The sequence below is a fragment of the Nicotiana sylvestris genome, chromosome 7, assembly GCF_000393655.2.
Source record: "Nicotiana sylvestris chromosome 7, ASM39365v2, whole genome shotgun sequence".
NCBI lineage: Eukaryota > Viridiplantae > Streptophyta > Magnoliopsida > Solanales > Solanaceae > Nicotiana > Nicotiana sylvestris.
Window position 1 is genome coordinate 160,460,418 of NC_091063.1, and position 17,073 is coordinate 160,477,490.

At 41.3% G+C, this 17,073-nt stretch overlaps 1 protein-coding gene across 1 annotated transcript; it reads left to right on the forward strand.

Annotated features, from left to right (window-relative positions):
- The first annotated feature begins 13,120 nt into the window (after nt 1–13,120).
- Nucleotides 13,121–13,456, forward strand: LOC138874039 (uncharacterized mitochondrial protein AtMg00860-like). The gene has a single exon (XM_070152542.1). The coding sequence runs from the start codon at nt 13,121–13,123 to the stop codon at nt 13,454–13,456; it is 336 nt and encodes a 111-aa protein (XP_070008643.1).
- The last annotated feature ends 3,617 nt before the right edge of the window (nt 13,457–17,073 follow it).

Genomic DNA, 17,073 nt, shown 5'->3' on the forward strand with positions numbered 1-17,073 from the left:
TACAGAATAGTAATATCATAGTCTTTTAGCTGCTCCAACCATCTCCGCTGCCTCAAATTGAGATCCTTCTACTTGAACAAATATTGGAGGCTATGATGATCAGTAAACACCTCACAAGACACACCATAGAGATAGTGCCTCCAAATCTTCAACGCGTGAACAATGTTAGCCAACTCCAAATCATGAACAAGGTAGTTCTTCTCATGGGACTTCAACTGGCGCGAAGCATAAGCAATCACTCTACTCTCCTGCATCAAAACACGCCCAATACCGACCCGAGAAGCATCACAATATACTATATAATAGACTAAAGCTAATGGCAGAACTAACACTGGAGTTGTGGTCAAAGCAGTCCTGAGCTTCTAAAAGCTCGCCTCACACTCATCCGACCACCTGAAAGGAGCACCCTTTTGGGTCAATTTGGTCAGGTGCGATGCAATAGACAAGAAATCCTGAAAGGACCGATGGTATTAACCCTCTAAACCAAGAAAGCTCCGAATCTCTGTGGTTAAGGATGGTCTAGGCAACTCTGAACTGCCTCTATCTTCTCGGATCAACCTGAATACCCTTGTTGGATACCACGTTACCCAAGAACGCTATTGAACTAAGCCAAAACTCATACTTGGAAAACTTGGCAAAAAGTTTCTTCTCCCTTAGACGCTATAATACAACTCTCAAATGCTCAACGTGCTCCTCCTGGATACGAGAGTACACCAGGATATCATCAATGAATACAATAACGAACAAGTCGAGATAAGGCTGAAACATGTTGTTCATCAAATGCATGAACATTGTTGGGGCATTGGTCAGTCCAAAAGACATCACAAGGAACTCATAATGATCATATCGGGTCCTGAAAGCTATCTTGAGAATATCCAAGTCTTTAATCTTCAACTGGTGATACCCTGACCTCAAATCAATCTTGGAGAACACCCTCGCTCCCTGAAACTAGTCAAATAAATCATCAATGCGAGGCAGAGGATACTTGTTCTTGATTGTGACTTTGTTCAATTGCCTGTAATCAATGCACATTCACATAGTGCCTTCCTTCTTCTTCACAAATAGAATTGGTGCGCCCCAAGGTAACACACTAGGCCGAATAAACCCTTTATTAAGGAGTTCCTGAAGCTGCTCCTTCAATTCTTTTAACTCCGTCGATGCCATATGATACGGTGGAATAGAAATTGGCTGAGTACCTGGAACCAAATCAATACTGAAGTCAATATCCCTATCCGGTGGCATGCTCGACAGGTTTGCAGGAAACACATCCGAAAAATCTCTCACTACCGGAACTGAATCAATAGTAGGAGTCTTGACAATGACGTCCCTCATAAAGGCAAAATAAGAAAGACAACCCTTCCCAACCATCTGTTGGTCCTTTAAGAACGAAATCACTCTACTAGGCACATAATCCAATGAACCTCACCACTCAATCCGTGGCAATCCCGACATAGCCAACGTCACCGTCTTAGCGTGACAATCCAGAATATCATGACACGGAGACAACCAATCTATGCCCAATATCACATCAAAATCAACCATACTAAGTAGCAACAGATCAACTCAAGTCTCTAATCCCCCAATAATCACTACACACGACCGGTATACACGGTCAACAATAATAGTATCGCCCACCGGCATAGATACAGGACAGATGAAACTAGAGACTCATGGGGCATGTCCAGGTAATGAGCAAAATATGACGACAATAATAGTATCGCCCACCGGCATAGATACATGACAGATGAAACTAGAGACACATATGAATAGGTGAACTAGGGTCAATAATACAAAAGCATCTCGATGACATACAAAGATAATACCTGTAATCACTGTGTTTGAAGCAATGGCATCCGGTTTGGCACGGAGCACATAGAAATGGGCCTGACCACCACCTGGTCGGCCTCCCCCTCTAGGGCAACCCCTAGCTGATTGAGCTCTACCCTGAGCTGGCTGAGTGGGGGGTGAAGTAACTGGTGCTGAAGTCAAAGGTTGACCCCTCTGTTGTTGTGTTGTACCTCCCACTAAGTGAGGACACTACCTCCTGATATGACCAAACTCTCTACACTCGTAGCAACTCCCCGATGCTGGTGGTGGGGACTGAAGGGGGCCCCGAGCACCAGGATAACTGGTATAATAACTTAGCATGGATGAAACCTGTGCTGATGGTACATGAGTCGAACTCTGAGTTGAGAGGGCACTGAGAGATGAGTGGCCCTGATGTGAACTGTGAGAACCATGGCCAGATGATGCACCACGGTGAACTGGGTGAATCGTCTGAGCATGCTTGTAAGGATGGCCTTGTCGTGGTGGAATTGATCTCCAGAAAAAACACCACCAAAACTACCTGATCCCCGAGGCCTTTTGGCCTCCCTCTCAGCCTGCTCTTGGTGGCGAATAGACTCTTATCTCCCAAGTGATATCAACAACCTCCTCAAAAGTAGAACCAGACACCCTCTCTCTAGTCATAAATATCCGCAACTGATATGTGAGGCCATCCAAGCACCTCGTGATCCTCTCCCTGTTTGTGGGAACCAACCAAACAGCATGACGAGCTAGCTCAGAAAATCTCTTCTCATACTACATCACAGTCATATCATCCTGATGCAACTGCTCAAACTGTCTGCACAGCTCCTCTCTGCGGGACTGTGGCACATACTTCTCCGGGAAGAGAACAGAGAACTCCTACCATGTAAGGGGCGCTACACCAACTGGCCTACGCCTCTCATAAGCCTCCCACCAAGTGAAGGCAGCTCCAGTGAACTAAAATGTAGTGAACGAGACCCCACTGGTCTGCAGAATACCTATTGTACGGAGAATCCTCTGACACTAGGCATCCTCGCCCTCTACACTGCTAAAAGGTGGAGGCTGGAGCTTCCCAAAACTCTCCAATCTACGCTGCTCATCATCAGGCATGACAAGGACCATATAATCCTGAGCAGGTGCAACCGGCTAGGCTGGTGGTGCCCCCGGTGTCTGGAGTCCATTTACCACCTGCTCTGGTGTACGGTCGACGGGAGTCTGAGTACCTTCCCTGGCCAGGGAAGTGGCTACTGTAGTAGAAACAGAGACCGTCTGAGCAAGACTAGTGCATACAGTCAAAATCTGAGCTGAGGTCTCCTGAAGACCTGGAATCACGAAGGGCACAGCCGGTGCCTAAGCTAGTCTCGCTGGTGCATCCATAACTAAGACATGATCCTGAACAGGGGCAACCGGTGGATCTACAGGTGCTGACCTAGTTGTTGCACGGGTTACACCTCTACCCTTACCGCAGCCTCTACCACGACCTCGGCCTCTCGCATCCCCAACTAGTGGTACCGGTGGTTGTCCATCCTGACTAGTAGCGTATGTCCTCACCATCTATGAGAGAATAAAATAACACAAGTTTAGTTACCTGAATCAACAGGTTCACACAATAAGAATTCAAGAATGTGAAGTTTCCTAAGGTTTTTGCAGCCTCTCGAAGATAAGTACAGACGTATCTGTACCGATCCGTAAGACTCTACTAAACCTGCTCATGACTAGTGATACCTATGTAACCTAGGCTCTGATACCAACTTGTCATGACCCAAAACTAAATCTCGTCGTGATGGCGCCTATCGTGGTACTAGGCAAGCGGACACACTTCTAAAATACTTTAGTATTTCATTAAAAAAAAATAAGTCAAAGCTTTTCCATACTAAAAACTTCATGAAAGAGTTCAACTCAAAACAAAATGCAGAAAAGATAGCCCGACATTGGGGCATCACTAAGTCATGAGCATCTAAAACCAGTCTAGAATCAGAGTTTACATTAGTCCACTAATACCAAAACAGAAAGAAAAGATAATAATGGAGGGAGAGACAAGGGTTGTGGACGCTGTCAGCTACCTCGTATGTCTCTAATAGCCAACCACTACAAAAAAACTGGATTTAGCTACGAACGCCGTCGCTAATCTGTCGCTAAAATGCTCGTTGCTAGAAGAATCTTTTGATAATCCGTCGCTAAATGAGATTAGCGACGGATTTTTCTGTTTAGCTACAGATTTTGTCCGTCACTAAACCCTGGTTTTTTTAGTAGTGAACTACGCACGAACTCAACGACCTCCATGACCGTCCTACCTGAATCTGCACACAAGGTGTAAGGAGTAACATGAGTACTTCCAACTCATTAAGTAACACAAATAAATAAGGAACTGAGGAGTAGTGACGACCAATGCAAATACAGTTTATTTCAATTATTTTCAATTAGGATTAGTCATGCTTCCAACTTTAGTAGTTTAAATCAAATCAGCCCGTACCCAAGTAAACGGATATTGCACAATAGGGACAGGTAACAACTAAGTGCAACAAATAATCAAAAGCAAGTATAGCCTCTCAAGGCAAAAGTCACTCATCTCATCTCAACAGCTCAATCACTCGGCTCTCAGCCCTCAGTAATCATACTCAATAGGTACCTGCGCTCAATGGGGGTATGCAGACTCCGGAGGGGCTCCTTCATCCCAAACGCTATATCGTTGCGGCGTGCAGCCTGATCCAATATATAAACATCCATAAGGCTTGTTGCGGCGTGCAAGCCGATCCAATATAACTAATTAGCCCGAAAACTTGTTGCAGCGTGCAACCCGATCCAATATATATACACTCATATCGCTCACAGCTCGGCACCCAGGCCCTATCTCAGTCACTAACCTCACCAGTCCCTCGGGCTCTTAGAAAGCATATAATTCAGCCCAAATAGAGATAATAACACGTATCAATATTGAACAGTAAGAGATGGAGGTATAATAAGCAAGAAAAGCTACGACTGAGTACAAAAATGCAATTAGCAGCTAATTCAGCAAGTACACGACCTCACAGGTCTCAACAATGATAACATAAGGCCTAAACATGATTCCTAACATGATGTAAAATCAATTTCCATGAAAACAGAGGGAACATGTAATAAATAGTAGGTCATGCGATTCCGCAGTCTCATAGGACGGACCAAGTCACAATCCCTTCGGTGCACGCCTATAGGCCCATCACCTAGCATGTGCGTCACCTCCAAAATAGTCATACGATATAAATTCCGGGGTTTCATACCCTCAGGACCAGATTAATAATCGTTACTTACCTCAATCCGAGCAAAATCCTACTCCGCGATGCCTTTGCCTCTCGAACCGACCTCCAAATGCCCCGAATCTAGCCACAAGCAGTACAAAACTAGAAAGCCCGAAATTGGCTCAAACCCGGCCCCGGGCCCACGTCTCGGAATCTGACAAAAGTTACAAAACTAAAAAGCCCATTCAATCAATAGTCTAATCATAACAAATTTACTCAAATCCGACAAAAAAATCTCACCCAAAACCTCAAAATTCTATCTCAAGAACTCTTCCACTTTTTCCCTAATTTCTCACCCCAAAACACAATTTAGATGATAAAAATCAAGATGTAATCATAGAATTTAACCAAAACCAAGTGAGAAACACTTACCCCAATCAATTCTCTGAAAATCCCTTCAAAAATCGCCCAATTCCGTGGTTTCTAGCTCAAATGTGAAAAATGGGTTCAAACCCTCGATTTTGAAATTTAATACTGCCAGCCCATATTCCTTCATCGCGAACGCGACATCAGTCTCACGTTCGCATAGACCACTTGGATTGTCTCTTCAATTAACTCTTTGAGAACGCGACCTTTTATTTGCGAACACAAAGCTTTACCAGCTCAAATAATCGCGAACGCGACCAACCCTCGCGAACGCGTAGACCAAATAGATGGGATTCCTAGTTGCCTCTTCTCTTCTTCGCGAACGCGTTACTCCTCTCGCGTTCATGATGCACTTTACTCCTGAACCTTCGTGAATGTGTCCCTTCCTTCGCGAACATGAAGAGCAATTCTCCCTCGATCTCGAGATGCTTTTCACGAATGCGAGACCTGCCTCGCGAACGCACAAGAGGAAACCAACAACAGCAGAATACCAGTAGATCAACTATCTCTCAAAGGCCATAATAGATCTGTTAACCACCCGACACTTACCCGAGGCCCTCTGGACCTCAACCAAACATACCAACACGTCCCATAATATCATACCAACTTAGTCAAACCTTCGAATCACTCAAAACAATATCAAAATACCAAATTACCCCCGGATTCAAGCTGAAGAACTTCTAAACTTCCAAAATCTACAAACGACATTGAAACCTATCAAATCACGTCCAAATGACCTCAAATTTTGCACATAAGTTAGAAATGTCACCACGAACCTACTTTAACTTCCAAAAATCCAATCTGACCCCGATATCAAAATTTCCACTTCTGGCCAAAATCGCCAAAATTCCAACTTTCGCCAATTCAAGCTTAATTCTACCACAGACCTCCAAATCACATTTCGGATGCGCTCGTAAGTCTAAAATCACCTAATGGAGCTAACAGAATCATCAAAATTCAAATCTGAGATCATTTATACATAAGTCAATATTTGGTCGACTTTTCCAACTTAAACCTTCCCCTAAGAGACTAAGTGTCTCAATTCACTCCAAAACCACTTCGGACCCGAACCAACTGACCTGGTAAGACATAATACAGCTGTACAATACAAAAGAAGCTGGAAATGAGGGAACAAGGCTATAACTCTCGAAACAATCGGCCGAGTCTTTACATGGCACAAATGTCCTGGGGGCGACCCAGTTGAGAACATTTACTATTGTGAATTTCAAAACAAATTAGGAGCCCAATTTCAAGTAAAATATAGTAACTACGAGCCTGGATAGTGGCCAATCCAATATGTTTATATAGCCAATAGATTATGTAAAAAATGTAATTAGTCTAGCATTTTTAAAGAAAGATTAGATGTGCCTGTACAACAGGCTGAGGCATTTCCAACAAGTTCAAACATCAATTCAATTGAAATACTATACAATATCATCCTCAATTGAAATTCATACTATAATCATCTGACAATCATCTTAAAACCTAATGTTAATAAACTGTTATCAGCGAAACTGTTTTCGAGCAAGAGCCACTTTAACATGGCTAAACTCATGCTAAATTGATACAATGGCATTCCATAATTTATAATTTTTCTTGAACACTATATGTCAATCTACTGAATCCCTATAACTACATTCACTAATAATGGACTGAATTATTACAACTTTGCATCAAGAACCATGTTAATAACTATACTACTGGAATTCAATAACTACAATATAAAATCACTTTCAACTGATAAAACTGAAAACAAGGCCAAGCACTGGCCAGATTTTCAAGCTTATCTCCAACACTTCAGCCTCTCACTTCTTAGGCCACAAATCTAATAGGAAATCTAAAAAACTTCACATGAATCTAACAACTACAAGACAAATCTCAGCAATCATGAATTAAAATACAGAAATGATAACTATTTTATCACTCAGATTACTAACATGTACGAAGATTTATCAAACCATTTCCTTCAATCTAAACTCAAATTTGCAATCCAAACACATTGGAAAATCCAGTACACATGTGAACTAACAAAACAACAGAAATTTCAAAACAATGTGATATTCAGATAACTACTACATTATTTGAAGCTGTCGGCACATACCTTAACAACAGCAAAGAAAAAAAAAGAGAATAAGTCTCTGAAAATTGGGAAGAAAGCAGCAACAAGAAAAAACACAGCAGCAGGAAATCAACAAGAACCAAAAAACCAAACAGCTAATTTGAAACTCCACCGGACTGGAATAAACCATTAAAAATGAAGAGAAAAATCACCTTTTGTGTTTTCTAGTTGTGTATTGACTCCTTGTGAGTGTTTTCTTTTTGAGAGCAAACAAAAGTGCATAGAGCCTTTCTGTGTATACAAATCAGTCTATATTTGAGAAAAATTTGAGTGTTTAACGTGTGTGTGTGTGAGGGAGTGTGGGATCCTTTATATAGAGTGTAAAAATGAGTCATGTGCTCCAAAAAAATCAGGGAATAATTCCCAGCAAGCAGTCCCTAAAATTCAGGAAAAGAGCATCTTTCAAAACTGACTTTGGACAGTTGTTAGGACAGTTGTCTTATTCAGATATTCCCTATATGTTTTAGCCTTTTTATCTTCTAATTTTAAACCCTTTTTACCCCAAATGTTGACCTAAACTCTGATTTTTAATACACTTTAGTCCCTTCAACAGACTTCCACAAACACACCAGATTCCCTAATTTTCCTAATCCCTTTGACCCCGTTAACTTTTATTAATTACAAACAACTACCCCAGAAGAGCAAACAAGTTCAACAATAGACTCAACTACCCATTTCCAATCCTAAACGTACTTTTAAACTTCCGTTTAGTAACCATTGCTAAAATAGAAGCAAGCATGTAAGAGCAAATCAATTAGCTACTAACTTGTTTTAATACCTAACTAACTTAAAATTAATTAAACTAACAACTTATATAATTAAAACTAATTAACAGTTAATTAACTAGGTAATCCTAACAATCAAACAAGACAATTAAAAATTAAAAACCTACTGATAATTAGAAAAAGAAGCAAAGGAACAAGAAAGGAGGGGTGTACTGATTTTGGGCTAGAAGATGAGTCGATAATTGAGGCGAATCAACGAATGATGGCGATGAGACTTGGCCGGTCAGTTGTGAGTTGGTCGGAATCCGATGAGCTTCGAAACAAACCAAACTAACATGAATCAATTGCTTGTGTCAAGAGCAATCGTTTCGTGTAAGTTTGAACCAAAACGTACTTGAAATTTTTCGGAAAAAAGCCATATTTAGGTTTCTGATTTTCTTAAATTTAAAATTGGAGAAAATGGGTGGGGATTTTGGCGAAATTGGTGGTAGGATGGTGATTAGGGGGTGTTAGAGATTGTTTGGTGTCAACTTGAGGCAGTTTGGTGTGTCGCTGCCACCGTAGGCGATTTCCGGCCGGTGGCAAATGGGGGAGGTGAGAGAGAGGTGTTATGGGGAGTCTAGGATTTGAGGGGGGGTCTAATTTCGGACAGTTATAAGGGGGAATGATGGGGAGTTCCCAGAAATTGAATGGTGAAAAATCAACGGTTGGGATTGACTTAAGTGAAGTGGGGTCGTTTTGGTAAAAGGGAAACTGGGCTAGCTCGGAGATGGGTTAGGGAGGCGACTGGGCCGTTTAAAATTGAGCCCAGTCCGATTTTTTTACTTAGAGAATGGCCATTTTCCTTTCTTCTTCTCTTTTCCTTGTTTTTCATTCATTTTAAAAAATCTACAAATTTAAAAATAAAAATCCTAATTAGATTCTATTTTAATCCTAATTTGCAAAATTAACCTACTCATTATTTATAATATTTAAATAATTAATTAACCTAACACTATGAAGGAAAAATTAATAATTTGAAACTAAGAGCTAAAAATATAAGAGTCTATGGTATTTTGTAATTTTTGTTTAATAATGCAATTAATTAACAACTTAATGCAAATAAAAACCTAAAATGTAATGCATGAAATTTTTTGATATTTTGTAGTAGTATTTTCTTGTAATTTTAAAATATTAAACATGCAACTAAATGCAAATAACAATTAGCAAGAAATTCCTAAAAATTCTATAAAAATTAAAATAATTAGAAAAATCCTATTTTGTGAATTATGTAGGAATATTTTAGTCGGATGAAAATCACATGCTCACATCCATCAGACACTCAGGGTTCTATTATGATATCTTTACGCTTCTAGGTTCATGAAATTATCGTCATTACGGATAAATCTATTAAAATTATTTTACTTTCTAAAAACAAGGTAGAGCTTGTTCTCGATTCTTATATAAGAGATATGAATGAGCATATGCTACATTCAATGGAATAGATGTAATAAAAGCACGCAATCATAGATAATGAATATATTTTTCAAAGAATAAATAACATTATTTGTGCATCAAATGCTCGTAAGGTTTGGAAAGATCTTAGAAGGAGGTATGGTAAAGTAATTGTATTTAGAGAATTTTAATTACATAAAAAGAATGTGGCATTGTATCAAAGAATATTGTGATGACCCGCCATGTCATCATGCCACATCGGCGCCATTTGGCATATATTAATGCCATGTGGAAACTTACATAAGAAGAAGGATAGCATTTGTGAGAAGATTCTAGAGAGGTATGGACATTTCCTTAGGAAGAACCTAGATCCTTATGGATTTGCTAAGAAAGTCCTTGAAATCTTCTAGGCTTGTAGAGAATTCTAGAGAAAGCCCTTATCTTGTAAATATCAAGGACTTATATAATAATTAATATTTACACGCAAGCCCCTAGGAGACTAGTATATAAATGGGGGCACTCATTTGTAATTCACGAAGCAAACAATTCAAGTTCTCTCTAATACAAAGCTTCCTTTAACAATTCTCTTGTTCTTTCTTCTATTCTCTTAGCGATCTTGAGTGTAGTAAGGATGACTTGACATAGCAAGAACGTGAGCAAGTTGTGCAAGATCGTGAGCGAGTTGCCAAGTGCCGCACATGTACTTAGTTAACAACTAAGGACGTGAGAACGTGGTATCATTGCGAAGGTTTCAACTAAGGGAATGGCAAACGACGGAGAATTAACGATGCCAACACCTAAGCCAATGTCATCAAGGATGCTGCTGGCAAGAGCGACCGTAGCAAAAAGAGGAATGCCACCAACAAGAGCCAGGAGGTGCTACTTGAGGTTGTGTCAAACGAATGGCTTACATCCCAAGAACCATCTGCCACTGAGGCGAGCAAGGATGAAGTGGAGGTCCTTCCAGAGGACGTCTCGCTCGATAAAGAGTGGGTGGTGAAGATGAACGCGGGGATGGACACCGTGGAGATCTTTGGCCAACTCTTGGGGAAGGTGGAAGGCACTCTTAACGTTCTTGAGGGGCACACTCTTGAAGAGATTGAGAGTATCTGAAATGACTTGGAGGGACGTACACAGACTGAGATGTAACTAAGGCAAACCATCACTGCCTTAAAGTGTAGACTCATGGAGGCTTTGAGTACTATCAATGCTATGAAGGCAAAGATCGATTCACTCGAGGAGCATGTCAATGTTGGCGTGACCGAGGTAGCTAACAATGTTGTAGTGACGAGGGAGGCCAAGATCAAGCCTCCCAAACCCCCAGTGTTCAAAGGTGTTTGTGATGCACAAGAAGTGGAAAACTTCCTTTGGCACTTGGAGAACTACTTCAGGCACGGCAAAGTGAGGGATGACGAGGCCAAGACCAACACTGTGGTATTGTACCTCTTAGAGACTGCCATGCTATGGTGGAGAAGGAAGATGGTTGACGTGGATAAAGGTCTATGTACTATTAGCACATGGGATCAGTTCAAAGCGGAGTTCAAGCGACAGTTCTTTCCAAATAATGTCTTGTACGAGGCAAGGCGCAAGCTTAGGGAATTGAAGCAAACATGGAGCATACGTAACTATGTCAAGGAGTTCACTACTCTTATGCTTCAAATCCCCAACCTGACCAATGATGACTTGTTATTCCACTTCATGGACGGGTTGCAAAATTGGGCTAAGCAGGAGTTACAACGCCGACAAGTCACTGATATAGAACAAGCCATAGTGGAGGCCGAATCATTGATGGATTTCAGGTATGACAAGCACGACAAAGGCAATGGCAAGGAGTCAAAGGTTAACAATGTCGGGGGGGAGACCGTGGCAAAGGCAAGGAGATACAACAACAATACTCCAAGACTTAAGATTTCAAAAAGTCGAGTGTCTATCAAGGCTACGCCGAGAAGAAGGCACAGGTCGATAAGAAGGGATGCTATATATGCGGAGGGCCACATGGCTTCAGGAATTATCCTAACCTCAAGAGCCTTAGTGTCATGGTACGTGAGCGGAAGGAGCAGCCCTAAGGAGAGAGTTCGGGAACTGCACAGTTGGGTATGATCGGATTATGTGGTGCTATCGCGAAGCAAGCTATCCAACCTACCGAGAATGGCAATCAGTACGTGGATCTCACCACCAACAACAAGCCCGCTCATACAATGGTAGATACTAGAGTAACTCATAATTTCGTGACTGAGGCTGCCACAAAGAGACTAGAATTGAAGCTTGCTCCAACCAACTCTCGCGTCAAGACTATGAATGCCGAGATATAGAATGCTTGTGGGGTAGCTAATGGAGTTGGTGTCAAATTGGGAACTTGGAAAGGTATGACAAACTTTACCATAACCGCTATGGATATCTTTGACATCATACTGGGGTAAGAGTTCTTTAGACATTGTCATACTTTAATCGACCCCTACCTCCAACGTCTCTTGGTTATGGAGCGAGAAGGAGATTGCATGGTACCTACAGTGACTATGCCATAAGGACAGATCCAAGCACAACTCTCAGCTATGCAGGTTGTCAGGGGGATCAAGAAGGGGGAGCCGACGTTCGTGGCAACCATTGCAAGTCTAGAAGAAGACAAGAATTTTCAAGAGACAGTGCTGCCTTGCATAGAGAAGTTGCTTGAGGAGAACAAAGATGTCATGCCCGAGGAGTTACCTAAGCACTTGCCTCCTAGGCGAGAGGTGGATCACAAGATTGAGTTGGAGCCAGGGGCTAAGCCACCCGCATTTGCCTCATATCGTATGGCACCGCCCGAGCTGGAGGAGCTCAAGAAACAATTGAAAGAGTTGCTGGATGCTGGTCACATTCGCCCATCAAAGGCACCTTTCAGCGCACCAGTATTGTTCCAGAAGAAGAAGGATGGATCGTTGCGCTTATGCATAGATTACTAAGCACTTAATAAGGTTGCAGTGAAGAATAAGTACCTGATCCCGCTCATTGCTGATTTGTTCGATAGACTTGGGCAAGCCAAGTACTTTACCAAGGTGGATCTTCGAAAGGGCTACTACCAGGTTCACATTGCGGAAGGGGATGATCCAAAGACAACATGTATGATGAGATATGGAGCCTTTGAATGGTTGGTGATGCCCTTCGGCTTAACCAATGCACCGACCATATTTTTCACCCTTATGAACAAGATTTTTCATCCCTACCTTGATCAGTTCGTGGTAGTCTACCTCGATGATATAGTCATCTACAACAACACCTTGGAGGAACACATGGAGCACATAAGGAAGGTTCTCCAAGTCTTGCGGGAGAATGAGCTATACATCAAGAGAAAGAAGTGCGAGTTTGCATAATCAAAGGTGCACTTCTTGGGCCATGTCATTATCAATGGCGAGCTACGCATGGACGAGGCTAAGGTACATGCTATCCAGGAGTGGGAGGCACCCATAAAGGTAACTGAGTTGAGATCCTTCCTTGGCCTTGTTAACTACTATCGTCGGTTCATCAGTGGATACTCAGCAAAGGCCTCACCATTGACTGAGTTGCTAAAGAAGAACAAGCCATGGGTTTGGACGGAGCATTGTCAAAAGGCATTTGAATGCCTTAAGGCAGCTGTAACAGACGAGTCAGTTTTGGCATTACCTGACTTTGCCAAGACATTTGAGGTGCACACAGATGCCTTAGACTTCGCCATTGGGTGTGTCCTGATGCAGGATAAGCATCCCATAGCATTTTAGAGCCGTAAGTTAAATGAGACGGAACGGCGTTACACAGTGCAAGAGAAGGAAATGACTGCCATTATGCATTGCCTTCGTACATGGAGACATTATCTTCTCGGGTCGAGGTTAGTGGCCAAGACTGATAATGTGGCTACTAGCTACTTTCAGACACAGAAGAATATCATACCAAAGCAGGCTAGGTGCAGGATTTCTTAGCCGAGTTTGATTATGCGATGTAATATAAGCCGGGAAAAGGTAATGTTGTAGCCGATGCTTTGAGCCGGAAAGCCGAGCTTGCTGCAATCACTTCAGTGAGATGGGACATTCGGGAGGCTATAAAAGAAGGCATGCAACATGATCCAATAGCCAGACAGCTTATTGAGTTAGCTAACAAAGGCAAGACGAGACGGTATTGGATAGAAGACGGCCTACTACTTACCACAGGTCGGCGGGTCTACGTTCCTAAGTTTGGAGACATTAGACGACAGATCATAAGGGAGAGTCATGACACAATGTGGGCTGGTCATCCAGGTCAACGTCGCACTAGGGCCTTGGTTGAGTCAGTCTACTATTGGCCACGCATGCGAGATGACATAGAGTGCTATGTGCAGACTTGTCTTGTCTATCAACAGGACAAGGTTGAACAACAACAACAACCCGAAGGACTTTTGGAGCCACTACCAGTTGCAGAGCGTCCATGGGAGAGCGTGACTATGGACTTTATCACTTGCCTACCAAAGTCTGACGGTTATGGTCTGTTATGGTAGTCGTGGATAGATTTTCCAAATATGCCACCTTCATGCCCGCCTCACCAGGTTGCATAGCTAAGGAAGCCGCCAAGCTATTCTTTAAGAACGTGGTAAAGTATTGGGGCTTCCAAGGCATATCATCAGCGATCGAGACCCCCGCTTCACTGGGAACTTTTGGAGAGAGTTGTTCGACATACTTGGCACGAAACTGCACTTTTCTACTAGTTTCCACCCACAGACGGATGGACAAACGGAACGGGTCAATGCCTTACTAGAATGCTACTTGAGGCATTATGTAAGCGCGCATCGGAAAGATTGGGCAAAGCTCCTAGACATTGCCCAATTCTCTTATAACTTGCAGCGGAGTGAGTCCACTAGGCGAACACCATTTGAGCTAGTCATAGGCCAACAACCACAAACTTCACATTCATTACCAACCGCGTTCGAGGGAAAGAGTTTGGGGGCTTATCATATGGCCAAATAATGGGAGGAGGAGCTCGATACTGCTAAGTCCTACTTGGATAAGGCAGATAAGAAGATGAAGAAGTTTGCGGACCATAAGCGACGTCCCACATACTATAGAGTTGGGGACATGGTCATGGTGAAGTTTAACCCAAGACAGTTCAAGGCACTACAGGGCATGCATCAGAATCTGATTCGCAAGTATGAGGGGCCATTTAAGATCGTCGCCAAGGTAGGCAAGATCTCATACAAGCTTGACATACCATCGTATCTGAAGATCTACCATGTATTCCATGCCAGCATGCTTAAGCCATATCATGAAGATAAGGATGATCCGAGTAGGGGCCAATCAAGTCGAGCGCCAATGACTATCACCGCCTCGCATGATCGGGAGATTGAGGCTATCATAGATTACCAGGCCAGGCGAAAACAAGGGAAAAAAGCCATCGCTATGTTCCTCGTCCATTGGAAAGGGAAATCACCGGAGGAGGCCACGTGGGAACGATATGAAGACTTGTGGCAATTCAAAGATAAGATCCGAGAGTTTATGCAGTAGCATTGCGCCACGGTCGTCGCAATATTGGGTGGGGGAGAGTGTGATGACCCGCCATATCATCATGCAACATAGGCGCCATTTGGCATATATTAATGACATGTGGAAGCTTACATAAGAAGAATGCTAGCATTTGTGAGAAGATTCTAGAGAGATATGGACATTTTCTTAGGAAGAACCTAGATCCTTATGGATTTGCTAAGAAAGTCCTTGGAATCTTCTAGACTTGTAAAGAATTCTAGAGAAAGCCCTTATCTTGTAAATATCAAGGACTTGTATAATAATTAGTATTTACACATTAACCCCTAGGAGACTAGTATATAAAGGGGGCCACTCATTTATAATTCACGAAGCAAACAATTCAAGTTCTCTCTAATACAAAGCTTCCTTTAACAATTCTCTTGTGTTCTTTTTTCCATTCTTTTAGCGATCTTGAGTGTAGTAAGACTGACTTGACATAGCAAAAATGTGAGCAAATTGTGCAAGATCGTGAACGAGTTATCAAATGCCGTACGTATACATAATTAACAACTAAGGACGTGACAATATGCTCAGAAAACTAACCCAGACATTAAGCGTCGAGGAAACCATAAGGTCCCTTTTACATCGCTAGGACCATAAAACTAGAAAAGTTTGGTCGTGAGTGTCGTGAAAGTCAGCTAAAGCATTTAGGTTTCAGTTTGGGAGAAATGGACCTATCAGATTAGGGCCGGCATATATCTGGTATAACCGATAAACCGAACCGATAAAATACTATTGGGTTATCGGTATCGGGTTATTGGGTAAATAGTTCGATAACAGTTTAATATTATTTGACTAATGGGTTATCGGTTCGAGTCTCGGTTTGTCCAATTTTATCAACGGTTTAACTGATAGCCCAATAAGCTTTATCAAAATTATAATTTTACCCACTAAGTATATAAAACCACCTTATGACTTCATTCTCTCAATTCTCTCGGTAGTTACTCTTCATCTTCTGACTTTAGTCCTTAGAGTAAGTTTTAAACTTTTCTGAATTTCTCATTTTAATTTTCAATTAAGTTTTTTTTTAGTTTTAAACTTTAGAGAATTAATTGTTCAGATTTTTAATTTTTCTATTTGTTTCTTTTGTTGCACTGATTCTTTAGTATTTACAAGATTAGGATTTTATTATTTTTCTATGAATTATGCCCGCCCGCAATGAGATAGTTAGTAAGATTAGATTGTTGAATGTCTTATCCCTTACTCCTATTAACTTATAATTTTGAAAATTGAGATCATTCATTGGGATTTTCAAATGTAAATAAAGTTTTATTTTCTAAGTTGAAATTTAATCCCTCTTCTGCAAAAATTCAATTCCTTTCTCTTAATAGTATGGTCACGATTTCTATAATAAATATTTGGATAGTTTTTATTCTTATCGGGTAAACCGATAACCGAACCGATAAGGATTGATAACCGACTAATCGATACCCAATAAACGATATCTTATCGGTTCGGTTATTGGTTTAGTATATTTATAAACCGATAACCAATACGAATAACCGATAATATTCACAACTGAACCGACCGATGCTCCCCTAGTTTGGGTACCTCGATTGAGATAATAATCTCATAATATAATTTATTATTGTATTTATTTTGTGTTTGATTATGAATATTAACTAATATCGCTACAAATTTTATATCAAAATGGTGATATTAATCGACTTTGTATTAAATAATAACAATTGAGAAATTATAATCCTAAGATTATTAATCCCCAGATAACTCTCTTTGGAACCAAACAACCACTTATATTAGTTTTTATTTTTCTATTTTTAATAGGAAGAATTCCAACTTCAAATCATTAGCAGTATTTTTTCTATTTTTATTTTATAATTCAATGAAAT